Here is a 20653-nt window from a genome sequence, read left to right as displayed (position 1 = left end):
GGCCTCTGGAATCAGACCGCCTGGGCTCGCATCCCACCCAGGCAGCTTGCTAGCTGTTTGATACGAGGCATACACTTAACTTCTCAATGGCTCAGTTCCTTCATTGGCGATGAGAAGGTTTTTATTATGGTGGCAGAAATATTAGAGAGGATCTGGATTGCAAAGCTGAGCCCTCTGGACTCTTCTGGGGGGACTGGAGAATCCTCTTCTGAGACCAGGGGAAATAAATTGACAGTGCCATTGTATCTGTGCATATACTGGTCAGGATAGATTAGATCGGAGAAAGAAAGACGAGAGGCATGAGTCCTGTTAGGGGGCTGATACAGTGGCCCTAACATGAGGTGCTGGGAGCCAAGACAGAGGTCAAATAGCAGTGGGGAGAATGGGGAAGAATAAAAATAAGGGGTTTGTCAAAACATAGGGATCAAGAGAATTTGGGAAGTGCCAGGGTCTGAGGATGCACTGTCTGGTGAGGCAGCCACTGTGTGACTCATGAATACTTCAAGTGTGGCCAGTCCAAATCAAGATGTGCTGTATCTGTAAAATGCAGACCGGGTTTTAAATATTTAGTACCAAAAAAAAGTAAAGCATCTCAGTAATAATTTTTTATATGGATTACATTTCAATTTTGGTCATATTCATCTAAAGAAGATAACAAAATGTCACTTTTTTCTTTTTTTCATGTGGCTACTAGAAAAAACTTCAAATAATCACATATGTGGCTCACATTTCTATTGGATAACACTTGGTCTAAGGAACTAGGAGAAGGAAAAAGGGGATGCTTTAGTGACCAGGACAGTGGTGGTGTCACTCATAGAGAAAGGGACACCAGCAAGGTTGGAGGCAGGCAGTGGTGTTTCACTGGGTTTTCCATGTGTTGTGTTTAAAGCAACTGGCACCATTTTGCATGTAAATTTTTTTTTAATTTTTTAGTGTTTATTTTTTGAGCGAGAGTGAGCAGGGGAGGGACAGAGAGAGAGAGGGAGGGAGAGAATCCCAAGCAGGCTCTGCACTGTCAGCACAGAGCCCAACGTGGGGCTCAGCCCCACAAACTGTGAGATCATGACCTGAGCCGAAATCAAGAGCTGGATGCTCAACTGACTGAGCCACCCAGGTGCCCTACATGTAAATTTAAACAGGCTTTCATTTAAGACATTGAGATTGTGGTAAAGCATTGTATGCGAAGTGCGTTGGTCATAGCTAACGTCATAAGGGTAGATCAACGTCTCCTGAGGACCAGTGTGGGTCAGGCAGGTGCTGTGTAATGTATATACATTCTTTCATTTCCTCTTGGTAACAACCCTGTGAAGTAGGTACTATTATTATCCTTTCTTATTTTACAGATGAGGAAACTGAAGTTCAGAGAAGTGAAGCAACTTGAGGTGTAGTAGTGATGAGCCAGGATCCAAATGTATCTGTCAAAGCCCTGTTCACTCTGCTACATCAGTCCTCCAGGACGGAGCCCCTGAGAAAATGGAGTCAGAGGAAGGAGCCGTACTGTAGAAAGGAATATCACTGGACGAGCAAGAACAGGATAGTCTAGCGTCACTAAGAGGAGAAACTTTTCCAGAAGGAAGTGGCTGTTCAGAAAACAAAGTTAGACTTTTATAGGAAAGAACTATGTTAGATGATAACAGCTATTTCAAGCTGAAGGGCACTGAATCCTGTAAGTTCAGGTCATTAAAAAGGAGTATTTTCCGGGGCTTGTTCAGAACGCTGGAAAGTTAAGCATGGATAGGAAGTGGCGTTCTTTTAAATGGACATACTTTATTCCCAGGCAAAAATAACCGTGAATAGAACCAAGAGGCAAGACTCTGGCAATCATTATTGGTGTTTCTCAGGAAGACCAAATCAAAATTACATGGGAAGCTTTAAATACAGATTCTTGGGCCCTGCTGCAGACCTATTGAATCATTTTTTTTTTTTTTTTAATAAGTGCCTCAGATGTTCTAGATATACAGTGAAGTTAGGAACCCGCTACTCAGGCTCTGCAGCTCTCTCCTGGATTTATTACCCAGATTGGCTCATTCTCGTGGCTTCCTACCAGCTTCGCTAGGGATGATGGGATCATCCTCTGTCTTTAGCAATAGCCTTACCTAGAATCTGGGACAGTCCTTCTCTTAATGAAGAGCAACCAATTCTTCTTCACTTCAGTCTTCTTCCAAGGCCACTTTCTCAACACCTGCTGTCACTGCTATGGAGACCACCTATCTAAATGAGTAGTGGGCCCTAAATGGAGGTCATGTCTTCTTTTGTCCAGGGCTCCTGACTGACAGTTCCCCCCCCTTCCTTCCCATTCCTTCCTTGTACTCTTAATGTTCAGAGACAAGCAGTATAGGGTGGTGATTAAGAGGATGACCTTGGAAGTCAGGTGGCCTGAGTCCCAGCTCTGCTACATAAATCAGCATACACTTCAGCAAGACTCTTTTGGCCTCTCTGTGTTTCATCTGTAAAACAGAAATGATAAAAGAACTCATCTCTAAGAGGATTAAATGAAATGATTCATGGAATTCACTTACCGGGCACATAATAAATGGTGGTAGTTGTCACATTTTGTCATTATACCTACAACAGTAACATTGTCACCACCATCATCATTATTATTCAGGGACATGTGGCTGGATGGCAGGTAAAGTGAACTCATCAAAGATACCAGATGAGGACCTCGCAGGGGTCTGCAAGTATAAAAGCATGCTACTTTTAGAGGATGCGCTCTTGAGGTCTTGAGAGAATGCTGTTGTTACTCTTTTTCATTCTGCTCATTCTGAGCCCATATAAACTCTTAGAAGAGCTCCAGTCACTCTGTCTTCCCCAGCCGCAGTGGCATTTTCCACTGTTCCATGCAGCCCTTCCTCATCACGCCCTCTCATTTTTCTCCCCCATGGGCCGGTAACTTGTTCTTTTTGCTCTTTGCTCTCAAAACTGGACAGGAACAGGGCAGGACATGGGGCTGGTCACAGGTTCACCACTCTTGATCTTACAGCCTGTGAGCTCTGGTTGGGGAGAAGGAGAAAGAGAATGTTATGGCTTGCATCTCCACGTTTTCAGGTCTTAGGGTTTGATGTGTTCAATCGTGGCACGGTAATAATAGAAATCACAGCTAGCCTTTGTAAGTTATTTACAGATTACAAAACAACAGATTAACAATTGTGTATCAGTCAAGGTTCAGTTACCACAAGCAGCGTGCTTGGCAGTGCGAGCAGAATGGGCTTTCGTACAGGGGATGAGGTGCTTGTGTAATCAGTAGAAGGGCCGGAGCAACTGGTTCTTGACTTCTCGACCGGGACCAGCTTCCAGACATCACCACAGAACTGGCCCCGGGGGCCCAGCAGGAGGTGGCGAATTGGGAGACTGCTGTAGCCACACAGTTTCTTAGCACCACATCGATAGAGACTGCATGCTGGGATGCTCCCAAAGAGCAACTTGCTCACCGCCCTGCTTGCCAGCAGAAAATAAGCCAAGCCGCAAGCACCGGCCTTCTCACTTCCACCTTCAGATCTCTGATGATCACATCCCTATCCCTTTGGCGGAGCCCGCATCCTCCAGATCCCTAGTTGTAAGAGAACGAGCCGTGGCTCGTAGATGTCCGTCTTCTCCCTGCATCTTCACATGTTCTCCCCTCTGTGCCCATCTGTCTCTAAATTCCCTCTTCTTTTTTCTTTTTTTATTTGAGAGGAGAGCGTGCGCAAGCAAGCAAGGTAGGGGCAGGGAGAGAGAGAGAGAGAGAGAGAGAGAGAATATCCCAAACGGTCTCTGCACTGTGAACACAGAGCCTTGATGTGGGGCTTGAACCCACAAACCTGTGAGACCATGACCTGAACCAAAGTCAAGAGTTGGATGCTTAACTGACTGAGCCATCCTGATGCTCCCTAAATTTCCTCTTCTTATAAGGACACCAGTCATATTGGATCAGGGCCCACCCTAATAAGCTCATTTAACTTAATCATGTCTGTAAAGGCCCTATCTCCAAATACACTGTATTCTGAGTTATGGGGGGTTACTTTTCTTTCCATCAGGGCGGTTCAGTAGGGCGCCCCAGGAGGAAGGTAGGGCAGTTGTTCAGTGCCAATCATCAGGGACTGCAGGTGCCTAGAGTACTTCTCAGAGGATGTGATCAGAAGGTATAGGTACTTAACACTCAGCAAAAGTATTCTTTGTATTTATTATACTCACATGCTTATGTTATCTGATGCTCTTAACAGCTCTTTGAAATAGGAAAGTATTATTATCCCCACTTTTCCCATGAGAAAATTGAGGCTTACATGGGTTGTGAGTCCTTCCCTGGGGCCCCAGAACTAGGCAGTGGCAAGGGCAGGAGTGAGCTCAAGTCCCCTGCCCTAATCCTTGAGTATGTCCCTGGAACTAAATGTCCAAGGCATAGTACAAAGGCCATGTCACAAGTTCAAATAGAGGGATGGGCAGGTATGCCAGCAAATGTTAAAGCAGCAGCCTCTACTTAGATTCAGCCCAGTTTTATAAAATTTTCTGACTTTTCCAGAAATCTTTGTCTTAAAGGGATAGCTCAGTTTTTCAAATGTTGACAATTTAAAGTTAAAACACGCCCCCCCCCCCCCCCCCCCCGCCCCACACACACACACACACAGTTGAGTTAACCCTGTGCGGGGCCCAATCAAACACATCAGTAGTCTGGATTCAGCCTGCAGGCTCTGATTTAAAAGAAGTGTTCAGGAGATAGAGACACTGTTCTACGGATCTGACTGTCCTCCCTCTAAGGCCATATTAGAAACATGTTGCTACCCAATCATATTGCCTTGACATTCTTCTTTTGCTCTTTTGCTGGGTGAATTTTTCTCCTGTTTCACACCCGAATGCATGATTTTCAGTCTTGCCAGTGAACCAAGGGACCCAACATTATTAAGTATCTGTGTGTACAAGCTACGTACTGATAGGCACTCTTGTTTCTCTTCCCAACAACCCTGTGAGCTAAGTGTTGCTGCCTGCACCCTGTTAATAGATGAGGGGGACTGATAAAGGGCCAAGCCAGGGTAAGACATTAAGACTTTGATAGTTGAAGGAAGATCAGATGGAAGCCTTTTTTTTTTTTTTTTTTTTTAACCTGCTCTTTTATTATAGACACAAGGGGTGTATTTGCTCAGAACACTGGCTTCGGTCCAGTGCTTCAGTTATTTGCCCGGCCAGGATGACCTTGTGATTCAGCTGCTGCTTCCCCAAGTGTGCTCCCTCACACACTTTCCATCCCCACCCTCTCCGTGCAGCAGACCCCTCTGGACAAAGGTTAAGATGCTCTTCTTTCCCTAATGGGAAATGTTGTTCCTAGGAATTTCTAGGAACCTAAGAATTCAGATGAACAACAACCTTAAAACCAATGCCAACTATTTGAATCACTAAATATTATGTATGTTTATTCAGATTTGCTAGCCACCTGTAAAAATGTGAACAAGGCTGCAGAAGCTACAGCCAGGGTTTCATGAAACTGGGGGTCTGTGCAGGCCTCTGCCCTTTAGGGAGGCAGAGGCAGGGCTGGTGGCTCAGGATCTCCAGATGCTGACCTCAGTCCTTGCCTGGTCGTGACAGCTAGAACATTCTTGCTTAGCTTGCGGAAAGGAGAGGGGAGGCCTGTTTTTCAGGACACTGGATAAACAGATGCTTTCTGCACCAGAAGGGCTGTTGCACAGACACAAAGCAGTCAGCAAGCCCACAACTCCAGGTCATCAGTGTCAAGGTCACCCTAGCCCTGAGTGTTTGTGAATCAAATTAATTGGAATTGTATCCTTTCCTTGGTGCAGTAGGAAGCATGGCTTCCGGGGTGAAAGGCTTATGAGCTGGTTCAGGGCTTATGGGCTGGGTTAACTTGAAGCAAGTTTTTCTAATTTCAGTTGCCTCATCTATAAAATGAGTATGAAATAGTAATAACACCTTTCAGGATCGTAGTGAGGCTTCACGGACCGCTGCGCATGAAAGCAACGTGTGCAGTCTAGGGTTTCATACAAATATCTGGTGGTGTTTGCCTTGGAAGCTTTCTTAAAATAAGAATAAAGCAAGCTTTTTATCCACGTGGTAGCACAAACAGACAGACATCCTTGCCTTTGAGGGAAGAGCAAAGAAAACCCGCTCAAGGCACAAAGGTGGTTGGAGATACCTGTTCTCTCGGTCCAGCTGTTGAGGAGATTCAGAGAAGCTGCAGGTTAGGAGCAAGTCATCAGCTAGACCTCCAGCTCCTGGAAACATCTCCTCTCTCTCCACAACCAAATAGCAGTGGCCATTTTTGCAGTGACAGGAGGCATCTCAGCCCTGGGTCCCTCCATGGGGCTCCTTAAGTTGAAACGGTAACTTTGATCTGACTTTTCCCTGAGTTAGAAGAATGTTGTAATAAGAGATGATGTTCTCCAGTAGCCTGGTACACAACTTTTTCTAGGAATGGCCACAAATACCCCATTTAATTGACCTGCCAAACGCTATTCTTATATTCAGTAGGAAGTCGGTGGTGGTTAATAATCTGTGAAGCTGTGAAAATCACCCATCTCCTAAACTTTAACTACTTTTCTGGGTGAGTTTAGACATATGCTAGGAGAGGGAAACAGACTTTGAGAAAAGAACTCATATTTGCGTTGGGAGCCCAAGATAAGTTGGTGGGGCCAGAGGACGGGCTCCACTCCCCCTGGAGCAGAAGAGAAAGGGTCCCCAGGAGAAGGAAGAAGGAAGCTGTCTGAGAAACAGGGAGGACTGTGAAGGGAGCAGATATCAGAATAGGGGAAACCTGCCAGAGGCGCTAAACCTGCAAGTGTGATCTGTGAATTGCTGTTTTCAATCACAACTATAATACACGAAGAAACTCACGGGTACTAGAGGCAAAGTTTCTTACCGATTTCAGAGGGACCTACCCCAGTATTTAAAAAAAATTTTTTTTAACATTTCATTTTTTGAGAGACAGGGGGAGCGAGCCGAGGAGGGGCAGAGAGAGAGGGAGACACAGAATCTGAAGCAGGCTCCATGCTCCGAGCTGTCAGCACAGAGTCAGACGCAGGGCTTGAACGAACGAACCGTGAGATCATGGCCTGAGCCGAAGTTGTACACTTAACTGACTGAGCTACCCAGGTGCCCCTACCCCAGTATTTTATAGAGCCTGACTGTGGGCTCTTTGCTCATAGCTACGTGAGTGGGAGCAACGAGTGGTCCAGGCCTGACCGATGTGAACTGGTGTGCAGTTACAGGGAAACTTGCTCAGGCCTTGGAAACTTTATGCCCTGGAGCCTGAGAAGAGAATGCTTGGCGTTATTCTCATGCAAAGGGACATTTAGAAAGTCCTTAGGATGCAGCCTGGAAACCACAGGCCCTTCAGCAGGGTATCATATTCACATTCTGGAGGTTGGGGGCCAAATCTCAGAAACCTCGCCAACTGGCACAGGAGCCCAGTTTAACATGCTGCAGGGCACAAAACGTGGAACTAGAATGCCATGAATCAGGATGCTTCACTCTGCTTGCAGGGAGGTTTGCCTTCTGCCTCGGTCCCATTTCAAAGGCTCTGTTAATAAATGCTTGCCTGGGAGCACAGAACAACACTGGGCCAGGCCGCTGGGTATGAGCAAAACCACCGGGAGAGGACCCTAGGCCTCTCCCTTGGGTGGGGCGGGATGATTGGAATCTGAGGAAGAGGCAGCGAGTCAGGGAGTGTTGAAATGAGGTCGCCAAGGCCTAGGATTAAAGCCGGGCCACCCTGCCCTGTGTATGGTGTATGGATGATTCCTCCTCCCAGTTTCCTGCACTGGTGGGACATCCTTATTTCTAGGGGAATCCTCTGTTGTCGGTCACCAGCCATTCCATTCTACCCTGACAGCGGAGTGCAGCAGAATCACCTAAGGATGCACTTACAAGGGGCCTCATGCCATGGCCCACCCTCATGCCATGGCCCACCCTCATGCCATGGCTCCCCGTCATCAGAATCCTGGAGCCTCACTGACCTGGGCGAGGCAGCCAGGTACACAGGCAATTCTGATTCATCGTGCTGGGTGTGGCCTCCCAAGGATAAATACAAGAGCAGCTGCTATTTTTGGGGTGCCTTGGTCCTCTGATAAACACTACATGTGCATCAGCAAAGTGGCTCCTCAAAAACCATCATATCCTCAAATTATGCAGAAGAAAGCTTGGGCTCATAGAGGTTAAGTGATCAGCCCAGTTTCACACAGCTAGTAGGTGGCAGAGGCAGGGTCCAAACCCAGGAATATGAAGCATGATGATGAGACTGGATGTCAAAGTTCTGCACACAGTTAAAAACACAGGTTTATTTGTACAGTTGACCCAAAGCCACCTCTGACGAAAGCCCTGTCTAAATCTTGGAGCCAAGCCCTTGGGAGCATTCCAAGTGTGGCAGAGCTCAGGCAGAGCACCTTGGTGCCCACGTGGTGGACACCGTGGAGCCTGGGGGTTGCGGGCATGTTTTGTAGCCCTGCCTGGTCCTAGGCCTTTATGGCAGAGATGCTTTTTGCAAGTGCGGCCCTTCCAGAAGGTTGAGTCAGTCTGGGTTTGCTGCAGGCGCCACGGTGCCCCAAGACTTTGCTGAGCCCTTGCATAGTACGAGGGAGGCATACCTACTGTCCACCTGCTTCTATGAGTCACAAAACTGCCACCCGGTCTGCCAGCTCTGCATTTTCCCCCACTCGCCACCGTGCCAAGACAGAACTTAGCCATATATGGCAGGGGCACCAGTAGTGCTTTTCCCTAGCCTGCCTGCCTTTTGGAATATGTCCTTGGACAACCCGCCGGGTTAAAGCTCAAGGTCCAGGTTTCATTTCCTTTTTACCAGGTGGCTGGGGAGCGAGAGAAAAAGAGCAGCCTTGGCTCTAAGGGCTCAGGCCCGAGAGGAGAGTCAACCCCCAAACATGTGGTGGGGGTACAGGATTAGCAAGTGCCCTGGGCGCCCCGGCTGAGGCCAGAGAGAGGTAAAGGAGGGAAAGATAGAGTTCTGTTAAATATTCAGGCTTTAGGCTGCTCAGTGTATCCCCTTTGACATTTGCAGGGGGTTCATCATTGAGAGTCTTTCAGCTGAAAGGTTCCCACTTTTTCTTGAATAAAGGCTTCCTTATCTGCCTAACTTACATTCCTCAAATGATTGCAAACCTCGATAGCACCTAAAAATGCACCCTTTGTGCAAAGTTCTCCAGAGGCACTCTCCTTTGCTGTTTTCTGTTGCCAGGACTTGAATCAGTGTAATAGTTGGGTGAGAGAGCCAAAATGAAATAAAATCAAACCTTCTATTAAAGGACATAGCAGTAATATTAAACTACACACGTAATGTGGCCTGTGCTTGCATACGTTCATATGTGCCGGAGGCCCCCTAACTACTGCAAATGTTTATGTATATTTGTTTCCTCTCAGAAGATGCTAGAAAAGGCTCCATTGTGCTGCGTGTTGGGGTGGATGGATGAAACTAGTACTGGGTTTCTGCAGAGGAAAGATTTATGAAGGAGCTCCAATGGGAGGTCATTCTCGTAACTACCTCACAGAGCCCGTGATGACTGGGAAAAATGCATCCTTTTCCCCTAAGTAATGCAAACTTTAGGAATGTTTAAACAACTTACATGCTTTTCAGGTTTCAGGTAAAAACAATACCTGACAATGTCGAGCAAAACAGCAAGCACCAACAACATCGCCCAGGCAAGGAGAACTGTGCAGCAGTTGAGAATGGAAGCCTCCATTGAGAGAATAAAGGTAAGAGGCCTGGATGGGATCAGACGTGTTTTCTGATCAGGCCCCTCTGCTCCCCACGGCGGGGCCGCGTTTCTGAGAAGGCAGTGCCATTCCCTGCGGCTTGGGGCCAGGATTTTCCTAGGGCCGGCTGAGAGCCTCAGAATCTAACATTCATTTCTGCCCGGCCTGGGCTTCATTTCAAAAGCACAGGCAAGCCAAAGTGGTTGTGTTAGCCTCTCTGTTGGAACAGAAAACCTAGACCCAATGACAGGATTCCCCAAGAACCTACCTTCCCTGAAGGAACACAGCCAAGTCCCGTGATCTCTGTGTTCTGCACTGGGACAGGGGTTCTAGATGGATTTTATAAACACCCTTGTTATCCCTCTGGAATTTACTAAGTGCGTTAGAGTATAGTCTGGCATAGCAAGTCAACACTCGGGGTCTCCTTTTTTAAGACTACGCCACTTTTTTAAATGTGTGCGCACTATTTTAATGACCACATTCTGTACCCGGGGTGAGTAATGCCAGCCTTAGTTGAGATCTACGAGAAAGGGGAAGGCATTTGTTAGGTCACCTGACTTCGAAGTCTTTTCTCCCCAAATCCCAAGAGAGAACTAGGCAGTGTGTGCCCTGGAATGTTGTGAGTAATGCTGTTTCCTAGAAACTGAAGCAGTCACCTGATACATTCCTCTGGGCCTGGAGATAGTCACCTGTCTTCAAAACATGAGGCTGCTTATGCTGTATTTGACGGGACTCAGCTGCCCTGTGTTCCTTGCCTGAGGACACTGATCTGATTATTCTGTGGAATAGCCCACCCAGACTTCTGATCAGGGTGTGTGGCATTTTCTGTTTTTAACTCATGCCAGAGGAAGACACTGAATCTCCCCATTCTGGTTTTATCCTTCCTTTTATTTTTCTAAGACCAACCTTTAACAGTAGAACCTAAAGCTCTTCTCTCAAGAATACGGACTCCAAGCCCATAATTCAGTTCCAATTTTGTATCAAATACAAACTAAGATACAGCCTTCCCTTGATTCACATATACTTCCCTATTCCCACGCTTGTTTTGAAAAGCGTCAAACCTGTAAAAGAGCTATCACAACAAACACCCATATACCCTTTGCCACGATTCACCAATTGTTAACATTTTGCCACATTTGCTTTTTCTGTGTCTTGTACACACACCCACACAACACATACCCTTTAAACCACTTGAAAGTTATTTGCAAACATCGTGACTCTTCACCCTTAAATACGTCACCTTCCTCATAACCACACTACAGTTATAACATTCGGGATCATCTAATAATATCTAACACACAGGCCACTTTTGAAGAATCCAGGCCACTCATTTTGCAGAATGGCCCTCCCATGGGATACCATTGCTTGCCGATGCTTCGATGCCGGCTAAATGTTTTGGCGGGAATAGTTGCTAGCTGGTGGTGCGTCATCTGTGCTCACCCTAGGAGACACGTGATGTCATTTTTCTCTGATCTTTAAATCCGATCACTTGGTTAAAGAAGCAGAGCTACCAGATTTGTCCGTTTACAAATCTTTTTCCTTTTTAACTGACAAGTAATCTGGGAGAAACAGGGTCTGGAAAGATCATTCCACCAGTCTTCTACGTAGAGGACCAGCATTCAACTACCCTTTTAAAGTTTGTGAATACATTATTTTCTTGTGTGTTTGCTTTGGTTCATCCACACGTCAGGTCTCAAAGGCATCGGCGGACCTCATGTCGTACTGTGAGGAGCACGCCAGGAGCGACCCTTTGCTGATCGGGATACCAACCTCAGAAAACCCTTTCAAGGATAAAAAAACTTGCATCATCTTATAGAGGAACACGGAAACCATCCCTCGCCTCTTCTCAACAAAGCAAATTATGAGCAGCTCCTTGGAAGACATTTACCTTCAGCTTATTTGGTAACCACTGCTAATAACTAAAATACTCTAACTTGGAACGATTGACTCTGATGTCTTTATTTTCCAAGCTGCCCTTTCTCTAAAACACCTTTTACTCATTTAATACAGAATAACAATCTTCTTTTCCATTTGATATCTATGGTGTCCTATTGGGTTACTGATTCAGAAAAGTTGGTCTGGGCCATTTTAAAAAAACATTATCTGCTTTTAAATATATGAATAACCCAGTCATATCAAGACTTAAATGACCTAAGTACCTGTCTAGGTTAAAATGCCAAGAATAACTTACTGAAACCTTTATATCATAGTATGTTTTTAATAGGGTTGTGCCAACCTGTACAGTGTACATGGGTGAGGAGTGTTTTGTGTATATATATATGTCTTTGTATATACACATATCAATGCTATTTCCTTTTTAAAATTTCTCTCTCCATGCCATCAGTTCGACTCCAGAAGTTATACCTTTGTCTTGAGCTGTATGTAGATAGAATAAAAGTTTTTCATATAGTTATTGTACAAAAAGGTATCCACTGTAATCGAGTTGTGAAGAAATGTTGCTGACCTCTTAGGCTAGAATTAACTATACCGATTAAAATTTAAAAACTGAACTAAAAACCCTCTTATCAGGTATTGACAAGGGAACCTAAAAAGGCTCCCATGATCCTGAGTCTAGAAGAGTGGGGGAGGCCTCTGGGCCAGACTCTGGGGCTCATGTTCTCTAGATTGTGGAGAGACACCTCTGAAATGTCCACCCTAATGCCTAGAGTGCACATGAGCCCCGCCCAGAGGAGAGCAGGAATGTGTGAAAACCAGCTGCTTTTCTCAGCCAAACTTTGTAATTTCACTCTCTCTGCCCTGCCCTTTGTCTTTCCTCTCCCACTAGAACATCTCTTTCCAGAGGTGGTATTCACCTCCTCAGCCCCAAGTGGGTGGAACATGGTGGGATGGAAATACATGAAACACAACAGTATCAGGCACTTTTCAAATAGCTATAGTGCCAGTGTGTTCCCTACCTTGTCCACAAACCACCCGAGGCAGGCTTGGATTCAGGGGTACATGACTTGGGCTTCAGGGTTCCAGAAGCAGGTTCCTTGATTTTCCTCTGGACATGAGTACAGCCCTCACATCCTTGGAATTTCCAGTGGGCATCCCAAGAATCTCCTGTGCCCAGAGAGAGTATTTTAACTTTATCAGAGAAAGAGAAAGGGTTCTTAAAAAAAAAAAAAAAAAAAAAAAAAAAACTCACCTAAGGGCTCAAACCATTCACAAGCCTTTGATATTTTAATTCATCTTTAGTTCATTAAAAATAACTACTGATGAAGGATTAAAAGCTTATTTTCAAAAAGGAGTCAACCCCAAAATGGAATTATTTCTGATGGTTTTCCCTAGTTCTGTACAATCTTGCCCTGCAACACAAGCCCCTTTTAAAACCTAATGTCTGGTTTTAAGTATTAAGCAGATTGTGGGTGAACAAATGTAGTGCTATTTTTAAACTGTTCAAATATATAGTCAGTATTTCCCCAGTCACCTATCTCTTCAGTATTGTGAACTGCCCTCACTTTTCCAAGATCATGTGAAAATCATGCCACTGGCCTTATCCTCTTGTCCTCTGCCTCTGGGTTTTGCAATATGACCAGTTTCCACATAAATTGTAGGCACCTGTTTAGGAGAGATAAAGGTGAAATTTGAAATATACACGAAAAAGACAACATTGCATTTAATGCTTCACTTAATGAGACATTTTCTTTTAATAAGTATATTTTTCTACCGATAGTTTCAGAACACTAATCTTATTTTCACTCTGATTTTTAACATGTTTCTTTATTTATAATACTGCTTGTTAAATATTTTTATGAAATTTTATTATACCTTTTCATTATATGTGCACTTTTTCAGTAGCAAGCATAGTTCATTGCTTAGTACTAAGTTATGTTCTTTTACCTAATGGAAAACAAATATGTTTTGCTCCCTATTTGTTAACGTGCTTATAGTGGTAAGGAATGGACTTGAGGTCCCTGGAGATTTCATTTTTCCTGGTCAGATATCATAGAGGCTAGGAGTATAAATATCATGTAGCTTCCTAATGATGTATAGGGCATGTTTAAGAAAAGTGAAATCACATCCTTTGATGCTGGACCCAGTGGGGAAAAATTGTAGTTAAATGTTGATTTACTTAAAACTAGACGTCTATGTGAGAAAGTACATGTATAGGACATATAGAAATCACTTTTATTTGTCAGGCTTTATTTTACTTATGAAACACCATTTTTAACTGTTCTACAGCAGCTGGTTTATGATAATGGACAAATGCCCAGTATGTGTTGTTTTTCCAACTACCACTATAAAAACACAATCACATATATACATGCAACTTTTGGCTTCATATCTGTGAAGCTATTTAAATGTGTTCATTATACTTTTGCCTTTAATGCTGTTTCTGTTAACGGTGACTTTTTTTCATTCTTATATGTTCATTAGTGCATAAATCTGTCCAATTGAGGCCTCAGGACCACGGCAAGATATGCTAGATAAAATTTCATGACTCCAAAGTATTTTACAGAAACACATTATTCCAGTTTGTTCACCAAGTATAGGTTGTGGCTATTTTTTCCTTCTACAGAGAATCAGGTTTTTACATTTCCTTACCTTATGAAAATGAAAGTGCCATAATTATCTTTTAAAGGAAGGACCTGCCTTCTTTCCATACTGTTTTTGTACTTTACTAATCTTTAACTATCAAAGAAATTATACCAGTGACTTAGTAATTTTGAGGCATAGGTTAGTTTAGGTAGTAGAGGATGCACCAAACTTTTTCTTCAGATGCCTTCTTCTCAGCTAATTTACAACTAAGTGTCATCTGATTACTCCAAGTATTGATTGAAGATCTGTAGAAGCCCAAGAAATGAACTATAGTACATGTCTGTCCTTCTCCATAAAATATAATACTGGAGTGTGTTATGAATTGTATTGATTTCTTTTATGATAGATCTATTAACAGGAACAAAATACGTGAATCAAATAGAATTAAGTGTAAATTAAAATAGAGCACTTACCTAAAGTTGGGTGGCCTGGATCATAGCCTTGGATCCTTTTTTAGCCAGTGTGGTGCCGCTGTGTCGTGTGACTCTGAACGAGGCACTTCATCTCGCTGGGCCTCCATTTTGCCATCTGTAAAACAAGGGGCTTGAAGTAGATGATGGTGGAGATCCCCCTGCCCCCGCACCTCCACTCTCCGAAGCCTCGGTCCAATGGCCTACCCCTCTACAGGTCCTGCCAATGTGTTGGTGCTATAAGCTGCTTCAAATATAAAATGGTTCGTCTATCATATATGCTCATTTAATAGCTTATGAAAGTCCTTTTTGTTATAAAGCTTTTTCTGGTTTTATGGACTTGATTACTGTAATGTTTTGTTTTTAGCCGTGTAACTCTAAACATCATTCACTTGTCCCAGTAATCTGGGATGGGATTTTGTTATGTTATGGCATTCTTTGGCTACTCATCTGTCCAGCATCTTATTAACCTAAGCACTGTGATCATTGTTTGGAAGTCTGTCCTATGGAAAGAATAGAAACATTTCCTTCACATGTACTTCACAGATTCAAAAGAAGTTTCATTAAAACATCCTTCTCTTTACTGGATCCGTGCCTCACTGTATCATCCTACTCGTGTTTTGCTCAATAAATTAATAGAAGACCAGCTCTCTTCCATTCTCCTTCATTCAGTTACCATTTTCTTAACACCTGCTGAGAGCCAGATATTGAATACCAGGCTCTGACCGTCCAATGAGTAAGACTCACACCAGCCTGTGCAAAGCTCACAGTCCGGAGCAAGGAGGGTGGCATGGCAGATAGAGAAACTGACAGTCGAGTAGCAGAGTACCCTGTGTGAAGGTGAGCACATGGTAGTGTGAGAGCCCAGAGGAGGAAGGACCAGCTCCACAACAGTGAGGTCTGAGGAGGCTTCCGAGGGAGGTGATGTGTGAGCTGGGTCTTGAGAAAAGAAGAAATTTTGTAAGCACTAGAATGAAGTCTTGGAAGAAAGTGAGGGAAGAGGAGAGTGGGCTCAAAACTAGAGTACAGAGTAATTCCCAAACTACTTGTTTGTCCCGCAAGCAACAGGAAGGCGGTGGAGGTTATTAAAGAGGAATGATGTAATGGTATCCAATGTGTAGAGAGGGTGGTTTCCCAGCCTGAGACCCAGCTGTGACCATGGAAACAGATAACAAATGAAAAAGCCATTACGCTCACAATGACTCATATTCACCAAGTATTTGCCAAAGGTACCCTGCCTCCTCCTCAATTCCTTCCCCTAAGGCTGGGATTCCCTTAGAGATGAAGGAACAATATCATCATCCAGAAAGGAAAAAAAGGCAGCCAGTGAGTGTCTGGTTATGGATCTGGGCAGCTACAGAGATGACCCTGGCTTCTGAGAATCCGTACATACACACTATAAAGGGTAGGAGCAAAAGAGTCCTTCAGCCCTTTCTAGGAAAGGACTGAAGAATTGAGATTTTGATCATGAAAAACAGCAGCTAACATGCACTTTCACTGGTTCAGACCAAAGTATCAGAAGTTCCTGTGACTTTCAATGGAGGACAATTGTGTTAGGAGATGGGACTGGGTAGGGGTGAATTTAAAACAAAATGAGGGAAGAGAAGGTAATGCAAAGGATAGACAATGTAAGTAAACATGGCAGATGAAATGTTATACTACCTTAATGTTATGAACAAGGAACTCAAACCTACAGGTGATGGTGGTAGCTTGGTGTGGAGATTCATGTCACGTGGCTTTCCAACTCTCCAAGATACGGGGGGTGAACACCTTCTCATTGACAAGATGGTCAGTTACAACATACGTATACGTGTGTATAGTATTTGTAAGCCGCCTTATTTGGTGGTAGGTAGACACCTGTTGAGGATTTCTCCCTCCTTCCTTCCCTGTCCCTAGGCTTACAAACCTTTGGCTTACAGCTCTGTAGAACCTGATTCCACCATCAGCTATACCCATCTTTGCACCATCTAGCATGGATATCACCATTAGCTTGTCTTCAGAGCATGGCCCTACTGGCTACTTTACTTTACCTCTTTACCACTGTAAGCAGCAAACAACCTTTGCCTTCAGATGAGCCCTTCTGCTACTCTAATTACTGTCTCCTTATCAGAGTCATTCATGTCCATCAAGGCCGTTTAACTGTAGGCCAGCCTTGGACAAACATGCACAGTTGGTCTCAAGAACCCTTCAATTATCAATTTTTTCAGAAACCAATATTCTCTTTATCCTGAGGGAAAATGCAATCCAAATAAATTCATTCTAAAATGCTAATGACTTAATGGTTAGAAGATCACTACGGAAAGAGCAATGTTTAGCATAAAGGAGAAGTTAATAAAGTTTTAGATATCATTAAGAATTATTCCTATGAAGCATTCCTATACCCTATAAATCCTAGATAATCTTCTTAATTATAAAACCAAGTAATTGAAATCATTGAGATGCATAATGGCAAGATCCCAGGCTTGGAGGTCTAAGAAATTTGCAGCCAAAACATCTATGTACAAGTTGCTACTTCTGGTCTCTAGATCTGGTCACCCCCCCCCCCATCCTTCCACACACACATCCTACTTAGGTAGAAATGAGAGCTTCATTGACTAAGAGACTTTAAATCTGGTCCTAACATAAAATATTCATCCTGTGACATCATGGGGGACCCTGTGGATCTAGAAGTTGTTGTTCTACTGGGGGCAAGCCTAAGGCACTCACTGGAAGAACATGGCCAGCAGTACCTGCTTTGTTCCTGGCACTGACTGGCACAGGGCATTCATGTCTCCTAGAATCTGGTTAAGGATAACCCTAAGTAAAAGTTGGCATGTGAACAAAAGAGAAAACCCAGAAATAAACCCATGCTTATATGGCCAATCTATGGCGAAGGAGGCAAGAATATACAATGAGGAAAAGAGTCTCTTTGATAGACGGTGCTGGGAAAACTAGACAGCTACATGCATAAGAATGAAACTGGACCACTTTTTACATTATATACAAATAAAATGGATTAAAGACCTAAATATGAGACACAAAACCATAAAATACCTAGAAGAAAACATTGGCAATGATTTCCTTAACATCGGCCTTAGCGACATTTTTCTAGATATCTGTCTCCCCAAGACACAACGAAAACAAAAGCAAAAATAAACTATTGGGACTACACCAAAATAAGAGACTTTTGCACAGGGTAGGAAACGAGCAAAATGAAAGGCAACTTACTGGGAGAAGAGACTTGCAAATAATATATCTGAAAAGGGGTTAATATCTAGAATAAAAAACTTACTCAACTCAATACACACACACACTAATAATCCAATTAAAACTGGGCAGAGGACCTGGACATTTTTCCAAAGAAGACATGCAGGTGGCAAACAGACTCATGAAGAGGTGCTCAACATCACTCATCATCAGGGAAATGCAAGTCAAAACCACAATGAGGCATCACCTCACACCTGTCAGAATGACTAGAATCAAAAAGTCAAGAAATAATATGTGTTGGTTAGGGTGTAGAGAAGAGGAATCCTCTTACACTGTTGGTGGGAATACAAATTGATGCAGCCACTGTGAAAAACAGTATGGAGTTTCCTAAAAAAACAAAAACAAAAAAAAACCCTATCATCCAGTAATTTACCTGCGAGGTATTTACCCAAAGAAAACAAAACACTACTTTGAAAAGATATATGCACCCCTATGTTTATTGCATTTTTAAAAATTTTAATTCTAGTATAAGTAATATGCAGTGCTATGTTAGTTTCAGGTATACAATATAATGATTCAACCATTCTATATATTACTGAGTGCTCATCAAGATAAGTGTACTCTTAATCCCCCTTCACCTATTTCGCCCATCCACCTCACCTACTTCCCCTATGGTAACCATCTGTTCTCTATAGTTAAGAGTCTGGGGTTTGTTTCTCTTTTTTGCCTTTGTTCATTTGTTTTGTTTTTCAGGTTCCACATATGTGAAATCATACAGTATTGGTCTTTCTCTGACTTATTTTGTTTAGTGTAATATCCTTTTAGATCCATCCATGCTGTTGCAATTGGCAACATTTCATTCTTTTTTATTCCATTATATATATATAAATATATATATATATATACACACACACACATATATATGTACATATATGTATACATATATATGTGTATGTGTATATATGTGTGTATATATATATGTGTGTGTGTGTGTATATATATGTATATGTGTGTGTGTGTATATATATATATATATATATATATATATATAAAACACTTCTTTATCCATGGACATTTGGTTGCTTCCATGTCTTGGCTATTGTAAATAATGCTACACTGTAGCCAAATTATGGAGGCAGCCCAAGTATCCATGGATAAATGAATGGATAAAGATGTGAGATACACACACAATGGGCTACTACCTCAGACATAAAAAAAGAATGAAATCTTGACATTTGCAACCACATGGATGGATCTAGAGGGTATAAGGTTGAGTGAAATAAGTCAGAGAAAGACAAGTACCATACGATTTCACTCCTATGTGGAATCTAAAAAACAAAACAAAAAACAGAAACAGACCCATAAATGCAGAGAAGAAATATGATTGCCAGAGGGGAGGGGGTTGGGGGATGGGCAAAATGGATGAAGGCAAGTGGGAGGTATAAACTTCCAGTAATGAAATGAGTCAGTCATGGAGATAAAAGGTACGACACAAGGAATATAGCCACTGATACTGTAATATCACTGTATAGTCACAGATGGTAGCTATACTTGTGGGCATAGCATAACAGAGAGAGTTGTGGAATCACCACGATGTATACCTGAAACTAATGTAACACTGCACGTGTGTCAATTTTAAAATCTCACAACAGACCCACGAGGCAGCTACTCTTATTATCCCTACTTTACATATGAGGAAATACAAGTGTGAAGAGATCCAAATGCATATTTGCTAGGTCTTTTAAAAACACCGAATTTTTCATGAGCAGCTAGTATGAGGTAAGAGAACACGTGTCCTGGAATCAGGAAATGTAGGTTCTAGTCCAACTGCCGCTAATTTGCTATGCAACCTTAGGACCTTTATGACTTCTGGTCCTGCTTCCGGGAAAAAAAAAAAAAAAAAAAAAAAAGAAAGGATCTACTTTTTAAAAAGGACTTAGTCTAGGTAATTGTTAACGTTTCTTCTAACTTTACATTTTATACAAATTTGAGAGAGGTGAGCAATTCACTTTCAGGTGCATTTTGCCATCTCCACCCCAAGTCATTTTATATTTCCTTCCTTGAATTAAAAATCAGGAGAACCAAGTCTAGAGTATGAGGCCAGAGGATATGTGGGTTTGCTGCGTGTAATTATAGGTATTTAAAAGATATTTAAAGAATCACTTCCTGATACTTCAGCTATTGACTCATCAACAGGACTGGCAAGAATTTTTAAGTAAAAATGATTTGCAGAAAGGTATTTTGTCTAGAGGCAATTAATAGAATTAAGAGAGCAAATTGCCAACAATGCCTTTCTAAGAGGAGTTCAAAAACATAACGACAAAAAAACAGCTCATCCAAATTTTAAATGTGAGTAACAGAGAATTTGGTTTTTAGAAGAAAAAGAGGAATTCATTCATTTGTTAATGCCCTGCTAGGAATGTAGTAGTTCCCACTGGCAGTGTGCTAAATATGTCCTAGGATAAACCCAGAAAAGACAGGGCTCTCCCAGGATAGTTGAGGCAGGGGTTATGGGGATGGGTAGTAGGAGGTAAACATAAATTACTATGCATTGTGGTAAATGCTATTATTAGAAGTTGGCTCTGAAGGAACATGACAAAATCACAGCAGGAGATCTAAGCAGAAACAGAAATACGTAATATACCTGATAGAGAATTTAAGGTAATGATCATAAAGCTACCGGTTTCAGAAAAGAGTGGAGGATGTCAGTGCGAACCTTAAAAGGAGATAAAAACTAACATATCAGAGATGAGAAACTCAACAGATGAAATTAAAAATGTAATAGATGGGATAAATAGTAGGCTATAGAAAGCAGAGGAATAGATCAG

The 20653-nt window shown here is 42.8% G+C and overlaps 1 protein-coding gene across 2 annotated transcripts in view; it reads left to right on the top strand.

The window, feature by feature from the left end:
* Window positions 1–15285, top strand: part of GNG12 (G protein subunit gamma 12) — a 128762-nt gene extending 113477 nt beyond the window's left edge. For both annotated transcript variants that reach the window (XM_045477797.1, XM_045477798.1), the window contains exons 3-4: window positions 9569–9687; window positions 11378–15285. In XM_045477797.1, the coding sequence (XP_045333753.1) occupies window positions 9595–9687; window positions 11378–11503 (219 nt within the window). In that variant the 5' untranslated portion in view covers window positions 9569–9594 and the 3' untranslated portion in view covers window positions 11504–15285. The remainder of the gene's footprint in view (window positions 1–9568; window positions 9688–11377) is intronic.
* The last annotated feature ends 5368 nt before the right edge of the window (window positions 15286–20653 follow it).

The sequence above is a fragment of the Leopardus geoffroyi genome, chromosome C1, assembly GCF_018350155.1.
Source record: "Leopardus geoffroyi isolate Oge1 chromosome C1, O.geoffroyi_Oge1_pat1.0, whole genome shotgun sequence".
Lineage (NCBI taxonomy): Eukaryota > Metazoa > Chordata > Mammalia > Carnivora > Felidae > Leopardus > Leopardus geoffroyi.
Note: the sequence above shows the minus strand (reverse complement) of the source record. Positions and strands in the feature narration are given on the sequence as shown.